Source organism: Tenrec ecaudatus, chromosome 2 (genome assembly GCF_050624435.1).
Source record: "Tenrec ecaudatus isolate mTenEca1 chromosome 2, mTenEca1.hap1, whole genome shotgun sequence".
In the NCBI taxonomy this organism is placed as follows: domain Eukaryota; kingdom Metazoa; phylum Chordata; class Mammalia; order Afrosoricida; family Tenrecidae; genus Tenrec; species Tenrec ecaudatus.
Window position 1 is genome coordinate 164371709 of NC_134531.1, and position 20108 is coordinate 164391816.

General features: G+C 50.8%; 1 protein-coding gene across 1 annotated transcript; it reads left to right on the forward strand.

Annotated features, from left to right (window-relative positions):
* Positions 1 to 3956: 3956 nt before the first annotated feature.
* Positions 3957 to 16904, forward strand: SAP30L (SAP30 like). The gene is made up of 4 exons (XM_075541869.1): positions 3957 to 4780; positions 8649 to 8771; positions 10715 to 10813; positions 12183 to 16904. Exons 1-4 carry the CDS (start codon positions 4574 to 4576, stop codon positions 12309 to 12311), a joined length of 558 nt encoding a protein of 185 aa, XP_075397984.1. The 5' UTR covers positions 3957 to 4573; the 3' UTR covers positions 12312 to 16904.
* Positions 16905 to 20108: the final 3204 nt, after the last annotated feature.

The following is a 20108-nucleotide window of genomic DNA, read 5'->3' on the forward strand; positions in this document are numbered from 1 at the left end:
TCTGTAGGCAACGGTACATCCCCTTACGGAAGGGTCACAGGGAGGAGATGAGCCAGTCAGGGTGCAGTGTAGCAGTGATGAAACATACAACTTTCCTCTAGTTCCTAAATCCTTCCTCCCCACCCACTATCATGATCCCAATTCTACCTTACAAATCTGGCTAGACCAGAGGATATACACTGGTAAAGATAGGAACTGGAGGCACAGGGAATCCAGGGCGGATGATCCCTTCAGGACCAGTGGTGAGACTGGCGATACCTGGAGGGTAGAGGAGGGTGGGGTGGAAAGGGGCAACCAATTACAAGGATCTACATATAACCTCCTCCCTGAGAGACGGACAATACAAAAGTGGGTGAAGGGAGATGTCGGACAGTGCAAGATATGACAAAATAATAATTTATAAATTATCAAGGGTTTATGAAGGAGGGGCCGTGGGGAGGGAGGGGAAGAATGAGGAGCTGATGCCAGGGGCTTAGGTGGAGAGCAAATGTTTTGAGAATGATGATGAGGGTAACTAATGTAAAAATGTGCTTTATACAATTGATGTATGTATGGATTGTGATAAAAGTTATATGAGCCCCTAATAAAATTATTTTTAAAAATATCTCTGAAAACTCCATAAAAACACAGGGAAAGCTTCTAATAACACATTGCTTGGTATATAAAGGATGTTTAAAAGCATGCCCCCACTGCCCTAAAAGAAGTAACAGGGAAAAATGTATATAAAGACTGGTTGTGTCAGTTTCATTGCAGGGTATGATTGTAAGTACAGATTGATCAGGACAAAGAAAGGGGAACCCTAACACAGACAAATCCAGACCTCGTTGAAGAGGTAAGGGTTGTGGTTCACTGAGTGGCAGGGAACAAGCACAAACTCACTGCCATGCAGTCAATGCTGACTCCTAGTGACCCCTTTGTGGGTTTCCAAGAGACTGGGACTGTTTACAAGAGTAGAAAGACTGGTCATTCTGGCCTGGAGTGGCTGGTGGTTTCAAACTGCTGACCATGTAGAACACAGAACAATGCAGAATCACTGCACCAACACCCCCCACCCCAGCCCACCCCCTCCCCCGGGCTCTTACTAAAACTTCCTGAAATTTACTGGTTAAATGCTCAACCAACTGATAACCTAAAGAGATAAGCTAAAGGGAAACCCCATGGGGCAGTTCTACTCTGTCACATGAAGTTGATGATTGAAAATCATCTTGAGAGCAAGCACTGAACATAGCCCAGAGGGGCCCCAGTGGTGCAATGATGAGTTCTCGCAATGGTTCAAACCCACCCCCAGCACCTCTGGGAGGATCGGCCTGAGGATCTGCTCAGGTAAGCCTCTGCCTAGGACACATACGGGGGCAGTTCTACACTCCCCTATAGGGTCACTGTGAGTTGGGCTTATCTTCATGGCATGTAATTTACAATCACCGCCTCACAAAAGTATGCTGGAAAACCATTAACCTGGTGTCTCACTGAAGGCACTCTTAAATCGCTAAAAAATGGATTAAAACAAAACATCCCAACAGAGCTGGGGGCTCTAGGGGAAGCTGATGCCGAAGAAGCTGTGTGCATTGCAGGGGCCTAGCCCCAATGCTATTTTGAACAGTAAGTGCAAAACCCGTGTGGAAAAAGTAGAGCTCTTATCCTTACCAATTGCCCTTGGACCCACACTGCCTTGCACAGATGTGTTTCTCTAAGTGTCTGAGCCCTGCAGTTAAGAGACTGTCTTTTAGTGCATTTTTCCCTCCTCCTGTTGCCAACCATGCATTAGCCAGACACTGTACTCAATAATTTCTTTTGAACATTTGAACTTTGTGAGAGGAATCCTCTTCAACTGAGCCTTTATTCCATTAAGTTTTTACTTTCTTTTCCCTACAGTAGAAAACAGTAAGTGCCTATTAGGGAAAATGCAGCCTGGCAGAATAAAAGGAGAAAAATACTAACCATATTCCCACTACCTAGAAATAACCACTGTTTGTTCTTGGTGTATTTTCAATGCAGAAATACTTGCTTTTCTTTTAAACATAGCTATTCATGCATCACATCCATAAGCAAGTTCTTACCATGTCTTTTTATTTAATGTTGTTTTTAAAAGCATTTCTAAGTCTCTGTTGAAGAGTTGACACTGAATTATTATATATACAGTTTGTAGAAATGTTGAAATAACCTTAAATGTTGAAAACATCATAAATCACGGCAAAATATTTCATTCTAAAGATGTTAGGTAATTTACTTCAGCACCTTCCTTTGTGAAACTTTTAGGTTTTCACTTTTCCTTATTATAAACAATCCCATATTACCATCCTTGCATTTAAATTTTCCTCTGGTAGGTAGTTTCCAAAGATGGTTGTCCCAGGTGTGAAATCATGAGATTCCATACCAAGAATCCACTGCTACCCAGTAGATTACGACTCATAGTGACAATATATGGCAAAGTAAACCACCCACCCCATTGGATTTCCAAGGCTATAAATTTTTATAGATGCTAAAGTGGCTGGTGAGGTGCAACTAACGACCTTTGGGTGAGTAGGTGAGGGCTTAACCACTGTGCCAAGGAGCCCTGGGCTGCTAACGACAAAGTCGGCAGTTCGACACCACCAGCTACTCTGTGGGAGATTAGACGAGGCTTTCTACTTCCATAAAGATTTACCATCTTGGAAAGCCAGGAGGCAGTTCTACCTTGGCGTGTGGGGCCACTGTGTGTGGTAATGGACGCGACAGCAGCGAGTTTGGTTTTGGAGTATTCCTTAAAGAGGATAACGTGCTTGCCTCTCTCCCCCATTGCTCTCTTACTGTCATCAGGTCGAATCTGGCTACCCAGCCCCAAATGACATGTGACCCTGCTCAAGTCACTTCTGCCCTTTGAACTTCATTCCCCGCCCCGCCCCCCAGCTGTTTACTTGGCAACCATTGATCTACCCTAGAAGCTCTCCCAATAGGGCTGTGTGCTGCCGGGTGGTGAACAATCGCCAGCGAAGGAAGGGGCTTAACAACGCACTGCAACCTTGCACCAGCAGCTGCAGTTTACAGGGTTGTTGATAGTCACACCTCACGCTCTCCCCCAGGCCCACAAACCTTGACTCCCTCCCTCCGCCCCATTCAGCTTTGCTCCACCTCCTCCGCAGGTCCCCTTCACCCCCCGCTTCCCATCGTGGTGGTTCACAGCCCCACTATTCAGAACTTACCCCAAAAGTCTTCCCAACACAGGGGCCACCCAACCCTTGGGTATCCCCCCACTCCTACCTCCCGGTCTCCTTCAGAGCCGTCCGCCCAAGCCAGTCCCATCTCCAGTCCGGGGGTCTCCCGGCCCCCAGGCATCTGATTGTCCTGACCCAGCTTATCACTCAGCGTGACCCCTATCAGACCCACCAGACCCGTATCATCTCCACCGGTTCTTCCCACTTGTTTGTGCCAGTTTTGTCCTTCGGTCTTTCCGGCCACAATTAGCAGTCTGGTGTCACACACTCCCTCCTCCCAGTCGGCGGGTCTTCTGGTCCCGCCTCGGTCTCACCCAACCTGTCCCTTTCATGACATTACCTTTACACCTTCTAGGTTTCCTTCCGTCTACACCTACCCCCATAGCTGTCCCTCAGCGCCCTCGGCCCGCATCTACTTCTGACGGTCCCAGAATATTGTCCCTCTATTTCCAGAAATTCCAGCAGTCCCGCCAGTCAGGCCCCAACTGATCATCATTCCTCAGGGTCAGAGAGTCTGCGGCCCCGTCCGCCTCCCTCGCCTGGTAACTCTTGTCTTTTCCACTTTCTCTACTTTGAACCCATCCCAGCAGAGTCCAGGAAGTAGCAAGCCGCCAGGAACTGGCGGCGACAGTGTCCAATAGGACGCGCCAGCGGCGCTCGCGGCCCCGCCTAGTGAGCCAGCTCGACCAATGGGCGCGCAGAGGCGGGACTTCCGCTGTCCCGTAAAGGGCGGGGGGGGGGCGAGAACTGTTGTGGTGCGGAGCGCTGGGCGGGTGTCGGCCGAGCGTCCCGGGGGCTGCCGCGGGACTCGGGGCGCAGCCGAGCAGCTGCCGGGCTAGGGCGGGCCAGACGCGCCGCGGGGCCCGGGCGCCGCGGGTTCGAGGCCAGGCCCCGCGTGAGGAGGCCGCGCCACCCCGAGAGAGCTGCCCAGCAGCGAGTTTGCCCGGCGGCAGAAAGAAAGCGGGACCCGGCGGGGGCCCTGCAAACCCCTTGGCAGCGCAGGCTCCGAGTCCCTGGGGAGCGGCCGCTTGCTGGGGCGCCCTCTCGGACGTCCCTGTCCGGGGGTGCGGATTCCGGGGCCCCTGCAGGAGACGCCTCCGGGTGACCCGCGGTGGGGCCGTGCAAGCCGCGGGAGACGGCCCCGGGGCCTCGGGCGGGGAGGCAGGGGGTTTCCGGAGCCGCGGGGCCCGGGCCGAGGGGCCGGAGCGCGGCGGAGCGGAGCCGGGCCTCCCGGGCTCGGGCCAGGGCAGCGCCTCTTCTGGACCCCGGCTCCGGGACCGTCGGGTGCGGGGGCCTCGGCGACCTGCCCCGCGAGCGGCGCCGCGGCCGCAGAGTGGCCTGCCTGGGGCCCTCCCCGAGCGGGGCCGGCGCGGCGCGGGGAGATGAACGGCTTCAGCACGGAGGAGGACAGCCGCGAAGGGCCCCCTGCCGCCCCCGCCGCCGCCGCTGCCGCCCCAGGCTTCGGCCAGAGCTGCTGCCTCATCGAGGACGGCGAGCGCTGCGCGCGGCCGGCGGGCAACGCCTCCTTCAGCAAGAGGGTCCAGAAGAGCATCTCGCAGAAGAAACTCAAGCTGGACATCGACAAGAGCGTGAGTGCCCCTCCGCCGGACCCGGGACCCGTGCCCCGAGCCCCGAGCCCCGAGCCCGGCCTCGCCGCCGCCCTCCGCGGACCGGCGAGCCCGGCCGGGAATTTCAAAGGCTGGGGCTTCCGCGCTGCCTCGCCGCGCCTGCGATCGCTCCCCAACCCGGGCCACCGAGCCTTCCGCGGCTCGCCCTGCCGGGGCTGGGTCGTCCCCAGCTCCGATCTTGTTCCACTGCTGTCGCCGCTAGAGCGTGAGAGGTGGCTTCATCTTGTTGGCCCGCAAAGGAGCAGGGCTCGGGGGTGGGGGTGCTGTAGGGACCCGGCTCTACCCCAACTTCTCCCCGCCTTCTCGGAATCCTTCCGAAATGGAAAGAGGAGACTTGCTACCCCCGGCTGCCACGGCCTCAGCCCGGGTGGGTCACCGAGCTCGCCGCTTCCCGGGCAGCCGTGGGGAAACGGGTTGTTTGAAGCTCGTGGCAGACACAAAATAAGGCCAAGGCCAAATCTAGGAGTCCATGTATCTGGAAGGAAGGGGTGTGGGGAGAATGGTTTTATTTTTCCCCTTAGAGGTGGCTGCTTTACAAATGCAGTAGGGTAGGTGGGGGGGAGATTGTTGGTTTCTTGCGGGTTTCGGGGTGGGGGTGATTTACATCGTATTTTGTGTCTAATTATAGGAATGTTAACTTTTCCTGTGTGGGTTTTGCCATTACTACTTAACAATTCTAAAGATGTGCCTATTGTCAACCAATTAAGAACTTTTTAGTTTGACATCTGTTGCTGCAAGCCTTTAGTGGCTTCTTCGTGATTAGGGACTGGAAATGAGGTTGGGGGGTATTTAGTATTCAGGCTGACTAGTTCTGAGTGCAAACGGTCAACTTCCCTTCCCTTTTAGAAACCACATTTCTCCGCAGTTGGGGAAAATCAAAGAGTCAATCCTCCATTGCTTTTTAAACTGAGCAAGGAGACTAATTTTTTACCTTTTCTTTGAGGCCCAGAGATAACCGGGGCATTGTCCAAAGTCACACATCACCTTCCAAACCAAACTCACTGTCATGGAGGCAATTCTGTCTCATCTCGACCCTATAGGACCCAGTAGAGCTGCCCCTATGGGTTTCTGAAACTAAATTTTTGCTGGAATAGAAAGCCTCATTTACTTCCAAATGGTGGTTTTGAACTACTGACCAATTAGCAGTCGAAGGCATTACCCACTATGCTACCACATCACCTTAAAGGCTGGCAAATTGCTTAAAATTTAAAATTACTTAAAAACCCATTATCTGATTCCAGTCTCTCTGCATAATCCTTGATGAAGTCTTTAATGAGTAAGACCTCTTCCCTACCCTTTCTCCAGGCTCTCTGGCTCCCAGTCTCTTGTTGTTTTTAACAATTATAGTGCATTTGCATCTCTTGAATGGAAAGGTGCTATTTAGATTCATGGGGATGAATTAATGACATTAAAAAAAACATGTGGATGTGAATGAATGCAGGTTCCTCTGAAAGTAAACAATTGTCTAGACACCAATGTAGTCTCTAATTGGCTAACCTGTTCATATGAAATGCTTAAAAATATAGAATAGCAATAAATTCATCCACTTGGAATCAGCCTCCTTTTGTATAGGTTGCTGTACCTTTCCTGAAGCAGCTGATAACAATAATATTGTCCAGATCTTTAAAAAGAAGAAGCCTTCCATCCTTTTAAGCCTTTAAGGCCCTTAGATCAAAACAATTTTGGCTGCTGCCACTGGGGCTGCAGTTACCCCGTGACTCCAGTGGAAATCCCGTGCTGAGCTCTGTTGATGATTTCAGATGCACTGCCTAAATGAGAGGCAGCTGAGCCTGGTTCTAGCCTTCCCCAAAGGCGGTGCTGCTGGGGATAAGTAGGTTTGGGAGAAAGTGGAATCGTGCACAGGTTGTTTCAAGGTGATGGTATGCAGTCAGTATTTCTGAAAGGGATGATGCCGTTCCATTCTCTCAGACTTGGGCAGGAATTCCAGTCTCAGTAACTACTGTGTCACCAGAATTGTTAACTTCCAGGGAGCGGAACTTAAGGGGAGGAGCGGAGATCCTAGAACCTTTGCTGCAGTCCACCCCCACCCTCCCAAAAGGCCACTCAGCCCTGGAATTTCGCAAAACCATTATGTTAGCTTGGTTGTAGAGAAATTATTTTTCTTTTATGACACAAGTAGTTTAATTTGTACAAGGGGCCTTCAAAAAGTTCATGGAGAAACTCCATTATCTCTTAAATTCCATTTTTCCATACGCTTTTGTATGTTGACTTTGACAGTAGTCTATGCCTTATTATATATTATGCTTTCAAACATTCCTCCAGTCGACATTTGTCTTTGTTTTGGTTTGTTGGGTTTTTGTGTTTGTCTTTAGACAAGTGTAAGTTGAGAGTAGTGTAAAGCAGACCGTTAAGGTAGGAAAGAACAGATGTCAGAGGCCAGGAGCCCTGGGTGATGTTGGGGTCGATGTGCCCCTCTAGAAATGAGACGGGGACAGAGAGAAATTTCACTGGGATTGCCACATTCTGCTCCAGCAAGAATTCTGTTACTCCTGTGTTCTGGCCTGAAATCTCCCAGCCAAAGCTTTAGGTCACCTTCCTTGTCCGCTACTAGGTTTGGTACCCTGCAAGGTTGAGGAGCAGCGTGGACAAGGGGGCAAGATAGCAGCTAGGAGGAGGGCTGGCTCCCCTCCTGGTACACAGGACACCCTGGTGTGTGCACATACCTGACAGTGTCTGCGTCACTTTGGCATAGTTGAATCTGGCAAAGATAACCCCATCTAAATGATGACTTTTACCAGCTTAAGCTGCTTTTAGATGCCTGTGTTGATGCACCAAATATTTGTTGAGCATCTGCTGTCTGCAAGACACCATGTCTGTATAAACTTGAACCTGCTCCTCACTCATTCATCCAGCCACATGAAAGCGATTACTCAGAGTAAATAAGTGATCAATATTTTCACCATGAAAAGCCTTGAATGAGCGGATGCTGATTTCCTATCAACTTACTTTTATTTTTAAGAATTTAAGGAATAAACTCAAATTCAGAAGTCTCTCCAGAACATTTGTGCAACATCTGTTTCCATGTCAACAAACCATTTCATTCGCTCAGGCATTCTCATTCTGGAAGTGTGTTTTTTGTTGTTTTTATATTATTTCCTCAGCCAACCCTTGTACTTAACCTTCTTAAGAAGCTCATCTGCCCTACCTGGTAGCCAACACTACCTTTGCCATTATGTCCCCGCCTGCATTTGAGAAGCAACACTTGTATCCAGCCCTGCCCCACCTTGTGAGAATGCCTGCATTGCTTTCCAGTCCTCTCTGGGAGGCAGATGTAAAGTTACACAGGAATTAGAAATCGATACATGGAAATAAACTTAGCGGCTGCCGGTGTAAGGCCCATCCACCCTCAGTGCCCCCTTTCTTTGCTGCTTTCCTCCTTCTCTTCAGAGCCAGGCCTTCTAGCCCACAGTCAGATCACAGGCTGAGAGGGCTTCTCCACAGCTCGTTGCTTCTCCAGCGTGGGCAGCCACCCCACCCCTGACACCGGCCACCCTGCACCTCCGCACTCTTCCTCTGCCTCACTTGAGGCGCCCAAGTCTTGGCCCTTCTTCCCAGCTGGAATGCTTCCGGGTCTCCAGAGAGACCCTCCCTTCCCGTTGGGGGCCTCCCCCCTGAGCCTCTCCAGTTCACTGTCTGCCCGATTCAGTGGGGACTTGGTTTATAAAGTGCCGCCCAGCGTGGGAACTCAGTAGTAACAGCCTGCGTCTAGTGCTGCCTCCCACTCCGCTGGCACTTGACAAGGTCTGACAGCTATCTGTTGGGGCTCCCAGGGACTCGGCGGCTCTGATTTGGCTTTGCCTCCCATCAGGTAAGGCACCTGTATATCTGCGATTTCCACAAAAATTTCATCCAGAGCGTACGGAATAAAAGAAAGAGGAAGACAAGTGACGATGGCGGCGATTCTCCGGAGCATGACACCGACATTCCTGAGGTAAGAGGTGAAATCCTCGGCCCCCGGGTGCCGTCCAATCTGGTCCTTGCCTGTGGCCTTGTGGCATCCTTGTGCTAAGGAGTGACGGTGGTCTCCTCCTGCCCTGGTGAGGTACTGGATCTACCCAGTGGGCTGCTAACCGCAAGGTCAACCGTTCGAAAGCCCGGCCTTTCCTTAGGAGAAAGGTGAAAGTGAAGTTGTGAGTTCACACCAGCTCTGCCACTCTGGGACACTCCCCGGTCACTACACTAGACCAGCGTCCTCGACCCAGCCCTCGTGACAGTGGGCCAGGTACTCCCTTGTTATCGGTAACAGCCCTGGCTAGTTGCCAGTCACAATACCCCGAGTCATGACAATCCAAAAGTGTCTCCAGATATTGGCCAGCGTCCCCCGGGGAAGAACGTTGTCGCCTGTAAGGCAGCACGGCACCGATCGATGAGACCAAGGCTTCTCAAAACCAGAAGGCCACCTTCCCTTCAGGTGCCCGCGCCTATTAAGGGGGCCTGCAGGAAGGAATATTAGATTTCCTTTCTGTCTAAATTGTTTTCACTTAGGACTCAGCAAAAGGAGAACCATTTATAGCGTGCATTGAGTATTTGAAGCATGAATATTTCATAAGGCAGCCCCTCGGAGTGAAAATGACTGTGTAGGAATAGGAAGAGTGGGCGGGCCTTTGTCTGCAGATGTGGAGGAAACCTTTGAAAATGCAGTCCTTTCCCCCGGCCCCTCCCCATGTCCTCTTTCCAGTCTTGCCTTTCAGCATTATTATTATTAGTTTATAAAGAAATGGGTGTTTTCCATTTTCAATTGCCTTTCACACACACACAAAGTTGTGAGGAATATTCTGAAAAGAATGAAGGACCTTGGTCCCTTGTGTGAATCACTCATTTCGTTTTTAAGCGCTCTCCATCTGCCAGAAGCAAGGGCATCTCTTTTAGAGGCTGGTGAAGGCAGCCCATATTTCTGGGCTGTCAATATTTCATCACTGTGCACCTTCCCTCTCCTCCTGTGTTAGAACACAAAGGGGCCCTGGTTGGGTAGTGGTTACATGAAGGCCTGTTAACCCCAAGGTCAGCTGTTTGAAACCACCAGCTATTCCATGGGAGAAAGACAAGGCTTTCTGTTCCCATAAAGAGGGGCCATCTCATAAACCCAAGGGGACAGTTCTACCCTCTCCTAAAGGGTGCCTATCGATCATAGCCGACTCGGTGGCAATGAGTTTGAGATTGGTTTTCCCTCTGTTGTCCAGCCATCTGGGGAGACCCCAGACCCAACCAGCTGATTTTTCACAGTAGTGTTGGGCTTTCTATAGAGGGCTGGTCATGATTCAAACAACCTGAAGGATGAGCCCAGAAAAAACAGTTTTTTGAGAATAACAGTTCTTCCAGCTATTGTCCTTCATTCCCCGCTCTGCAGCCTGCTGCCCACTGCTGACATGTCTTCCTGCAGGACGTCTCTGGTCTTGGCCTTGCCCTCCCTCATCACCTGCTACAGCTCAGCTTCATCATGTCATCTCTGGACCCTTGCAAGAGCATCACCAACCCCTTCCCACAACCGCCCACCAGATCTGTCCTCTGAAAGCATCATCCTGCACTGTCTCTGATGGCTCCTTGGGCTTTTCAAGGCATGCTGCCACCTAACCCACTGTTTACAGCCATCAAAATTGCCAACAAGCTCTGGCCCACCTAGTCCTCCCTCACTCCCTTCTGTGTCTCTTGTCTTCTAAACCCTGCCTGGCTTAAGCTTCACCTCCTCCGCTTGCCTTCTGTGGTCACCCTATCCCACCAGAATTACCTTACCAGGAAAATTGTAGCTCAAAGGGCCGTTTCGAGACTTGTCTGTAGCCCTCCCAGCCGCACCTAATGGAGTGGCAGGCACATGGGGGCTCTTGCGAGTGTGGGCTGGTTGGGTGACGGCTCATGTGTTTCTCCTCTTCTCCCTAGGTCGATCTGTTCCAGCTGCAGGTGAACACTCTACGGCGTTATAAACGACACTACAAATTGCAGACCAGACCAGGCTTCAATAAGGCCCAGCTAGCAGAAGTAGGTGGACAAAACTGGCCCTAAAGAGGGACTGTGCTGTGTCTCTGGTGTGAGGCCGCCTTCTCCCCTATTGCGGCTGTGCCTGGTCACTCGCTCCCTCTGCTGCACAGCATGGACCTGGAAAGGTCCGTTTCCAGAAAGGAGACCAAGCAAAGTACTTGTTAAGAGCACACAGCAAGTTGGTGACAGCGTCAGGCTGGGGATCATGTCAGAAATAACTTTTTCTCTCTCTCTAATGTCCTGACAGGCTGCTTTTTCTTTCCTTGTTTTGTTGTTGGGGGTTCAGGGGTGGGTGGGTATTTGTTTTGTCTTTCTCGGTGCCTTCAATGTGGATGTTGGTAATGGATAATAAATGGAGTCCAGGAGAGTTTCCCCGGCATGAGTCATAGCAGTTTGGCAGTAAGGAGAAAACCTGTTGCCCTACCTGTTGCTGTCTGCAGACAGCCAGCCTAGCTCAGCACTTCTGCCAAGGACGTTCTCTGGTCCCTTCACCTGTTTTTCTGCCAGTTGCAGTAGAAAATTTTGGAAATGGAGAAAAGAAAACGGTAGTTCTACCACTCAGATCAGAGATAATCTCTCAGTTCTCTCTTCTCTCTCTGCTTCCCTCTCTCTCCTCCCCTTTCTCTGATCTGCTGCCCCAGCAACCTCAAGCCATTTTCTCAAAGATTGCCCTAAAGGCTACAGTGGTTTTGGTCTTTCCCATGAGGTTTCTAAGATCCATTATTTCTTCCCAAATCTCTCCTGCACTGATCTACCCAGGAAAGCACAGATCCTACAATACCGCCTTCTGTTGGAGGACAACAGAGCCCTGAACCACTTGCCAGTGTTCGCCCCTGGTGGGACGGGTGTGTGGAAATGGGGCCAGAGGAGACCTTTACTCCCGCACTCACACACTTACCCAAAGGATGACTTTGCCCTCAGCTCTGATGTGGTTCATGGAGATGGTTGAGTACTAGTTAGGCAACTTCTCGGGTCCAAACGCTACATCCATTCAACTTTACGTTCATTTGACGCCACTATAAGGGACTTTCCTGCCCACTTCCAAGGTCTGGGAGGTTATGTAGCAGCTCGCCCACCCGAGCACTCCCAGGCTCTTCTCCCTGGGGATGAGTCTGAACTCATGCCTGGCTGGTCGGCTGGCTCTCGCCAAAATAGTGATGCGTCTTGGGAGTGCTGTGTATTCAGTGATCTCTTGAAAGCCAGGAAACCAAACCACCTAGAGCCCTGGGGGAGAAGGGCGTTCCATGATCTTCGCAGTCCTCCCTGCTCCTGTGGTGGGCTTTAGCCGGGCTTAGCACCATCTGTGGTCCTGATTTGTATGTGTGTAACAGAACTCTGGGTTTTCTCCCCACTCCCACCCCCCGTGTAGACCGTCAGCCGGCACTTCAGGAACATACCTGTGAATGAGAAAGAGACCCTGGCCTACTTCATCTACATGGTGAAGAGTAACAAGAGCAGGCTGGATCAGAAGGCGGAGGGCGGCAAGCAGCTCGAGTGAGGGCGCACCTGGAGGTGGCGTGCCTGATGGCCAGGTGATGGTTAAGTCCATGAAGACTGTTCTGTTTCACTGTAAATAAAAATGTTTGATGAATACTGTACATCTTTTTGGCCAGGAGGATTATATTCTCATGATTCAGCATGTGTATAGAAAGAATTTCTTTTTTTGGAAAAAAAAAATGGAGCATAAAAAGATAGAAGATAGAAAAACTATGTATTGCAGAAATTAACAAAGCATTAAGTCAATTCTACTGGAAACGTGGGATAAAAAAATAGCAACTTCTAGTGCCAGGCTGCCACAGTGTGAGCTGCAACGAGGTCTGGCTGAAGGTTGGACGTGCACGCTGCCCTCCAGAGGCCTACAAACTTCCCTTCACTGCAAGCTTTGTCCCTCAGCAAGTCAGTTTGGCACTGGCCCCCCTCATCGCTCTGTGCTCCTAGCAGGAGGGAAGCACCCAGTCAGGATTGGTTGGCAAATCGCCTGCTTAGTGCCAGCCAGTCTTGTCACAGCTGCTTCACACCTCTGGTAGCTGAGGTGACTGCCACTTCACCGCTAGCACACCCTGATGCTCAGCATAGAAATTTCAAATCAAAGTCAGATGTTAGGGGACAGCCGCAGGTTCGGAGCTGTGTGTTCAGCTTCCAGAACCATGACTAAAGGCTGTCACAGAAAACCAAGTCCTTTGCAGCCCCTCAGCTTCACTCTCTGGGGCAGTTGCTTTTTATGGCTTAAGCTGTTCTCCTGGGACGTGGCTGCTCTACGTGACTCGGGGCTAATGTCTCAGAGGTACCAGCTACCAGGGAACCTGCTGGGCAGCACTGTGGAGGAGAGTCAGGAGCTCGTGGCTCAGCACTGTGGCTGCCCTGTCTCCGTGGCTCCACAGTCGTAACGCAAAGGCCACGCCACTGATGACCATGTTTGTGTGTGATCTGGCTCCCTCTGAGGGAGAAAGTGCTAAAATTATTTTCTAAGAAAGTATTAATAATTAACTTTTAAAAAATACATTCAAAAAGTCGGATTCTTCTCTCTAATCATATCAGAGCCAAAGTCTCCTGTACAAACAAAGCTTTATCCAAAAGCATGCTTTTTCAAATTTTGTAATCAGGGTGTTGAAGGGCAGAGGGTGGGAAGAAGCGAAAGGCACTTGGATTTGGATTTCTGGCCATCTCGCTGTGTATCATGGTCAAAAGTGTCATTTTCCTCTCCGCTTCAAGTCTGAGTTCTTTGGTAAGCCTTAATCATAGGAGGAATGGCAGGCTGGCCCCGCAGAGAGCCTTCCTGTTGCATAGATGGCCTGATCTCAGCGCCAACACAGAGAAGGCAGGGCTCCTGTCCCAGGGGAGCAAGTGGCAGTGCCTGAAGGCCACTCCCCTTTCCCCGGGCAGAGCACACACCCTCTGGGTGGGTTCAGCCACAAATGGAAACGCCTTGTATGCCCTGCGGCCAAGCTTTCACCAGTGTTCGACTGCATGCTTATCAGCTGGCTACCTTTTCAAATGTGTCAATGAATGTACACAGAATGTGTTCTGGGTGGTCCTGGGTATGGGCGCGGTCAAGGTGTTCTCCTGGAGGTTTCCACAGTCAGATTCACTGTGCATCTGGGGATTGCCTCACTGCTGGACAGCTCGAGGACGCTGATGGCATCCGGCATCCAGAAGGGCCAGAGGTAGGGCGTATTCGCCCTTTTTCCTTGCCAGCTGAGTTAGAAAGGCTCAGAAGACATCCCACAACACGCCCCCTGTGTTTGCCAGTACCAAGTGTTTCCTCACAGGGGCTTCTGGGGCCTGTCAGCTGAGGGGTCAGTAACCTGCTGTCTGGACACGCCCATAGTTTTTTAGAAGCATTTTTTCTCTAAGATTGAACCCAAAATTGTCAGAAGGCAGCGTGTCACTGTCTCTCTAGCAGCCAATGTGTGTTCCCAGTGGAGACAGCAGTGCGCTTCCCTCCAGGAAGATGTGGTGTCAGAATCCATCTGCTCACGTGCCGTTCCAAGGGGGGCTGAGGGAAGCACTGCACCTTCAGCCGGACGCTGCGCTCATGCTCCCTCCAGGCCCAGGCCGGCTTGCCTCTGAAGGAAGGTGTTTCTGGAAAGTGAAGGCTGTGGGTACTTTTCCTTCTTTGAAAACAGCTCAGGTGAGAGAAAAGACAGAAGCCGTCTGAACTTTTTTCCACCTCCATGTGCAAAAATCTGTTCTCTCATCAAGCCACCTGCCTTAGTCTCTCCTGCCCTTTCTGATGGCTTGATCTGTGGGCACCAGACTTCTGCCAATGAGAGAGGGCCAGGCCTCCCGCCCGAGAAGCAGGCTCTGGCTGGCTGCGCTGTGCAGGGGCCTCAGGCGGAGTAAGTTCCTCTGGCCTGCTGGGTTTGTAGACCGCCTCCCTCCACCTGTGACCGTGCAGCGCTGCCTTCTGTCCTCTTGGTGCTCCTGGGCAAAACTGGAATCCGAAATCTGGAACGGGCACTGTCATCTCCTTAGCTGCGCACTGTGCCTGGCCTGGCCTCGTATGTGACTTTTGTAGACCTGGGGGTTGTCACAAGGGCACACCAGTATCCTGCCATTCATGTGACTTCGTTTTAAGGTCTTTAAAACCAAACAGACAAACTTCTCATGTCAGTGAACAGACTCTTCATTTGGCACCAGCATGTAAAAGGATCATTCATGGCCGAATCCCATGAAGGGTTGGGAACCAAAGGATTCAAGACCGGTGTTGTAATGCAGGAGGAACTGCGCTCATGTGCTACACCTGCCAAGTGATGGGGGCTCCCGTCATAGTTAATGGCCCTGCTAACCTTTCAGGGAATGGATATTAATCACTGTTTGCCGCCAGAATGTTGTCTCTAGCGTTGGCATTTGGGCTGTTTCTTTGTTGTTGTTGTTAATATCTTCCAGAGCAGCCGTCTGGTGGGGAGGAGAAGGTGAGAGGAAACTTGGGGGTCTTTCCTGTTGAAGCAGGCTGCCCAGGTCCGTGTCCCAGAGGGGCGACTCTAGAAATCATCGGAAGACACTCAATCATTACGATGACAAGCTGTGAGTGGGGAAGGGCCTGTGTGTCATCCAGCCTGGTCGCTCCATCACTGCTTACAATCTGTCCACCACCGCGCCACCGTGGAGGACAGAGAACTCACTACCTCTTGGGGAAGCCTGGTCTATCTCTAAACCACCGGCTCTCCTGCATTCTCCGTCATTTCCGTCTTGGTGTCTGCCCCATCAGGCCCCATGAAACAAGTTACCAATCGGCTGTGCTTCCCGAAAATTGGCCCATGCCGTTCATTCTTCATAGGAGCCTGTCAGGGAGCGCCCTGCTTGTGTTCTCGATGAACCTGGCGGAATGGGATAGGGGCAGGAACTATCAGCCTACTTTTTAAAAAAGTGACTGAAGATGACAGGACATATTCTGTGTCCGTCTGTCTCCCCTGACCCCGAAATTAATGTTGACAGTTTCACTTAGGACAAATTTCAGGTGACTTTTAAAATATTACCGTTGTTCCATGTGGAGTCTCAAGGGGCCCATGGCTGCCAGCTCTGCAGGGTCACACACTTTTTATTGAGAAAGCAAAGCCTGGAGCTTGAGGAGGAAACCCTATGTTTCAGGCTGAGAACAAGGCCATATTTTCTGGCTGGAAAGCCCATCAAGGGTGCTTTGGTCCAATCCTCTATTCTTAGAGATGGAAACAGGCATCAGTGCTCACTTCTCGTTTTGCTGGCTGGCAGACCGACGTCTGCACTCCAGGATGAAGCCAGATGCCCTCAGTCTTGAGACCTTGCAACTGAGACCGTTCCCAAGGCCAGCTGGCTCTCAAGGACTGAGAGGGCTTGCGGAACTCAAGGTTGAGTTTTGCCAGATGATCTAGCCTGAGATCAGAGTGTGGAAGCCATGGAGGGAGAAGAAAGCTTGTCCCAGATTCTCACAGAATGGGCTTGTCGGATGGGGGTGCAGCCTCAGTCCTCCTTACTGAGCTAGGCCATCAACGGAGATACAGCTGAGCTCAAGGACATGCCCTGGGAAGCCTAATGCCTTAGGAGATGCCCCTTTACCGCCTTCTCTGCATTCCAGACTGTCCCACCATCTTGGGGAGGACGGGTTCTGAGGTGGAAGCCAGCTTGGGGTGAGGGAGGAGGGCCCATTCTTAAGGTAGAAATGCCTGCCAGCAGCTCTCTCCTCTGGCATGCGTCTTCACACCGACTCTCCGGATGCCTCACTTGAGGAACACATGTTGCCAATGACAGCTGGCTGGAGCCCTGTGTCTGCGTTTCTATTGTCCGTTATATGCCTGCCAGAGTGCATTGTGGGGAGTTTGTTTGGAGGTTTGGTTTTTTGCTCCCCCACCCCCACCGACTTTATTTCATTTTTAACTGCCTTACTGAAAAGCAAGTGCCCTTCCATCCCAGGCTTCTTCCTATTGTACTTTTTTCCTGCCAAATTTGGGAGATCATTTGTATTTTGATCTTTGTAACCTATGGCTCTGTACTGTTGAAAGGCACTCAATTCTGTGGGGTCTCCTGAGTATACATCTGACGTCTCGTGTTGTAAAATCACACAGATGGGATGGCCCAACGTTCGCGCTGAATAAACCACCTGAATGAATAACAAGACACGCTGTGGTCCTCATTCATGTCCGCGACTCACAGACTTCCACTGCCGCAGGGGCCCCTGGCTGTGTAGCAGTGATCACTGACAAGTCTTTCTGCCCAACTACAGGTGCCAGCGCCTACACATCCCCTCCAAGCCCCTCCACTTCCTTGTGAGCTTTGGATCAAAAGAGCCTCCCTGTGGACAGAGACTGACTGGGGCAGACACAGTGCCAGACGCCCCGGCAGGGAGCGTCACTCTCGGAGTCCTTTGCTCTGACTTACAAAAGGGAGTCCTAGGTTAACCAGATGGAGGACTTCTGTGTGCCCAGGGTTTGTGATTGGGCATGAGGAGTGCAAATCTCCACCTTTATGGAAGAATCCTAGTGCTTCAATGTCTCCAGAGCTTATCTTGAACAGTGCGTGGACTAGCATTTTTTACCTGTAGTAGAACATTGCTGATCCAAAGTGGTTCATCATCTGAGCACTTTTTGGGATACAGAATCTCTGTCCCCCTCACTTAAAAGCAAAAAAAACTTCTGTCAAGTCCATTCCAACTCATAGCAGCCCTTTAAGACAGAGTAGAACTATCCCAGAAGATTGCCAAGGTGACAAATGTTACAGAAGCAAACTGCCACATCTTTCTCCCACGGATCAGAGGATGGGTTCAAACCACCGGCCTTTGGGTTAGTCTGGTGCTTAGCTACTGTGCTGCTGGGGCTTCCGCCCCCTCTATGCCCCACTTGTTGCATCATTCGGCACTTTAGCAAGGTCCCCATTTGTACACCGCAGCTTGAGCAGCCTGGGCTGTGTGACAGAGTGACATTGATGGAGATTGCTCATTCCCTTGTCCAGCCTAACGCTACTGGGCAGGAGTGGCAAGTCTGGCACTCAGGTCTTCGTGTCAAATGTGTCACTTGCCACTTCACCATACCTTTTAGCAAAATAAAAGGGAAATGCCATGACTATTTTTCTTGCATTAATTAAATAGAAGTAACATGTGACAGCTCTGAAATTTCAGCAGCACGGGCGTTTGAAAAGTGTAGGTCTCCTGCTGCCACCATCCTCATTCTCATGTGGCATTTGTGGATGGGGAGAGAGCCCTGCATCTCGCCAGGAACCCATAGGCTCAACGCTGCAGGCCACCATCTGAACTTGGGGAGCCTTCAGTTAAAGGATGGATGCCGGAGCTAGTTTCCTTTAGAAAGGGAAGGAAGGACCTGTTTTCTTATGTGTTCTGTGTATTTGTGCTACAGCACACAGGTATCCTGTCCTCGCTTATCAATATGGTCATTATGGGAAAATCAACAATGTGTGAAGATGGAGGATAATTACGCCATCCCATAACTGCCAAGTTCCATCATTTCTGTAAGAATGGTGTGGGAGTGGCCTCTGACCTCTCTGACTGCATAGTGTGGGGGTGAGGGCGTGGGAGATCAAACTTAACCCACTCTCTGCTTCTCTGCTGGGCTCTCTCATTCTTTGCCAAGGCCAAACAGAACTCAGACCATCCTCAGGATTATGGGGTTTATTAGGGACATTAGCTAGCTACAGTTTGGCGTCAGAAATGGTCAAGATACCATTCTGGCTAGAAGCCCCTCTCTGGTTCTCAACTATAAGGTCCCTCTGAAACACTGCCGGAAAGAGTGTGACAAGGCTCTCTTAGCACTGTCAGGGAATGCTAAAGGACACGCCTCTCCATCATAAGGGTCAGCCTTATGATCCTTAGCTCTAGCTCTGTGGGTCAGCAAGCCTAGCTCCCCCAATTAAGTGCTTGGAGGCACCCCATTCAACAAGGGAGCCTTCTGGCCAAAGACAGCTTTATGGGCTCCATGGACTGGGAAGCCCACCACTCTCATGTGGGTTCTGCCTTGGCCACTTCTACCCCATGTCTGGCTCCCAACCCTCTGGCTCCTGGGCTACAGAGACTCCGTGAGGAGGTTCAGGATACAGAGGACAGCCTCTCCTGGCTCCTTTCGTGATGGTAGGGAGATTAACCAGTCCTGCTCCTGGCATGGTTCCTTTTAGACCCAGTGGGATGACAAAACTGACCAGTTCCCTCATTAACTTTCATACACACTATTTGCATGCCCGCTCATTCGATGTGTGTTACAAAAACTAGCTAGAGGAGCCATATCAATTCATTGCGCTACAATGATATAACTGCCAAACCTCTGGGAATCATGGTGCAGCCAAATTGACACCTCCCTTAACTCCCTTAACAGCCAATATTATTCTCACCTTAGTATTCATTACTGCAGAAGTATACCATGAATGTAAAACAAATAGTTGGGTAGCAGATATTGCACTATTGTTGTAGATGTGTAAATATCAGAAAATGGGACATTCAAAAGGTGAGTGGTCCTGCCCTCAGGTCGATTCTGGCTCCTAGCAGCCCTAGAGGCCTGCCCCTGTGCGTTTCCAAGACTATAACTCCTGACAGAAGGAGGAGGGACGGGTAGGAATAATCACTTCAACCCACACCTCTATCACATTCTTCTTTTGGAACCACTGAGGTTTCCTTTAACTCCTCCCACACTTAATCTCAATGAGACGCTGTGCCCCCATTGTCCCCAAACTGCCTGACCTCTGGCAGGAAGCATGCCTTGGGGGTCCAGACATTGGTTTAGATGGGAGGATGAGCCACATCGTAGTGTATTGGAGCAGAAGGCTCACAAGGAATCAGACACCTTTATTACTTCTTTTTCAACCTAGACCTTTAGACTGCCAAATATTAGGTTATCTGAGTGCCCGTGTTTTTTTTTTTAAAGTGTGCTGCTTGTCACCCATTCCTGCTGGAACATTCCAATAAGAATTCTATTTAAAATGCCAGTTCCCAGGCCCCTCCTAGGCTCAGGATGAAAAATATCATGGAGTGAATAGCAAGGACATGAATTTAATTTTTAATCCCCTCAGGTGGGACACAGATGAGACACATAAACCCACAGATTTGGGAATTACTTAACTTTTGAAGCAAGAATAACAAAGCCCAGTACCGGCAAGCCTATTCGGATTCGTGGTGACTGTCTAGACCGGAGGAGATCTGCTCCGTGGTGTTCCTGAGACGAGATCTTCCAGGGTGCAGACAGCCTCCACTTCCTCTCAGAATAGTTGGGTGGAGGTGGGGGGGGGTAAAGACAGGGGGGGGGGGGAGAGGGTGGTGTTGAACCACTGACCTGTGTTTAGCCGGCCAACACCCAGCCCACTGTGCCACCAGTGGTCCAAC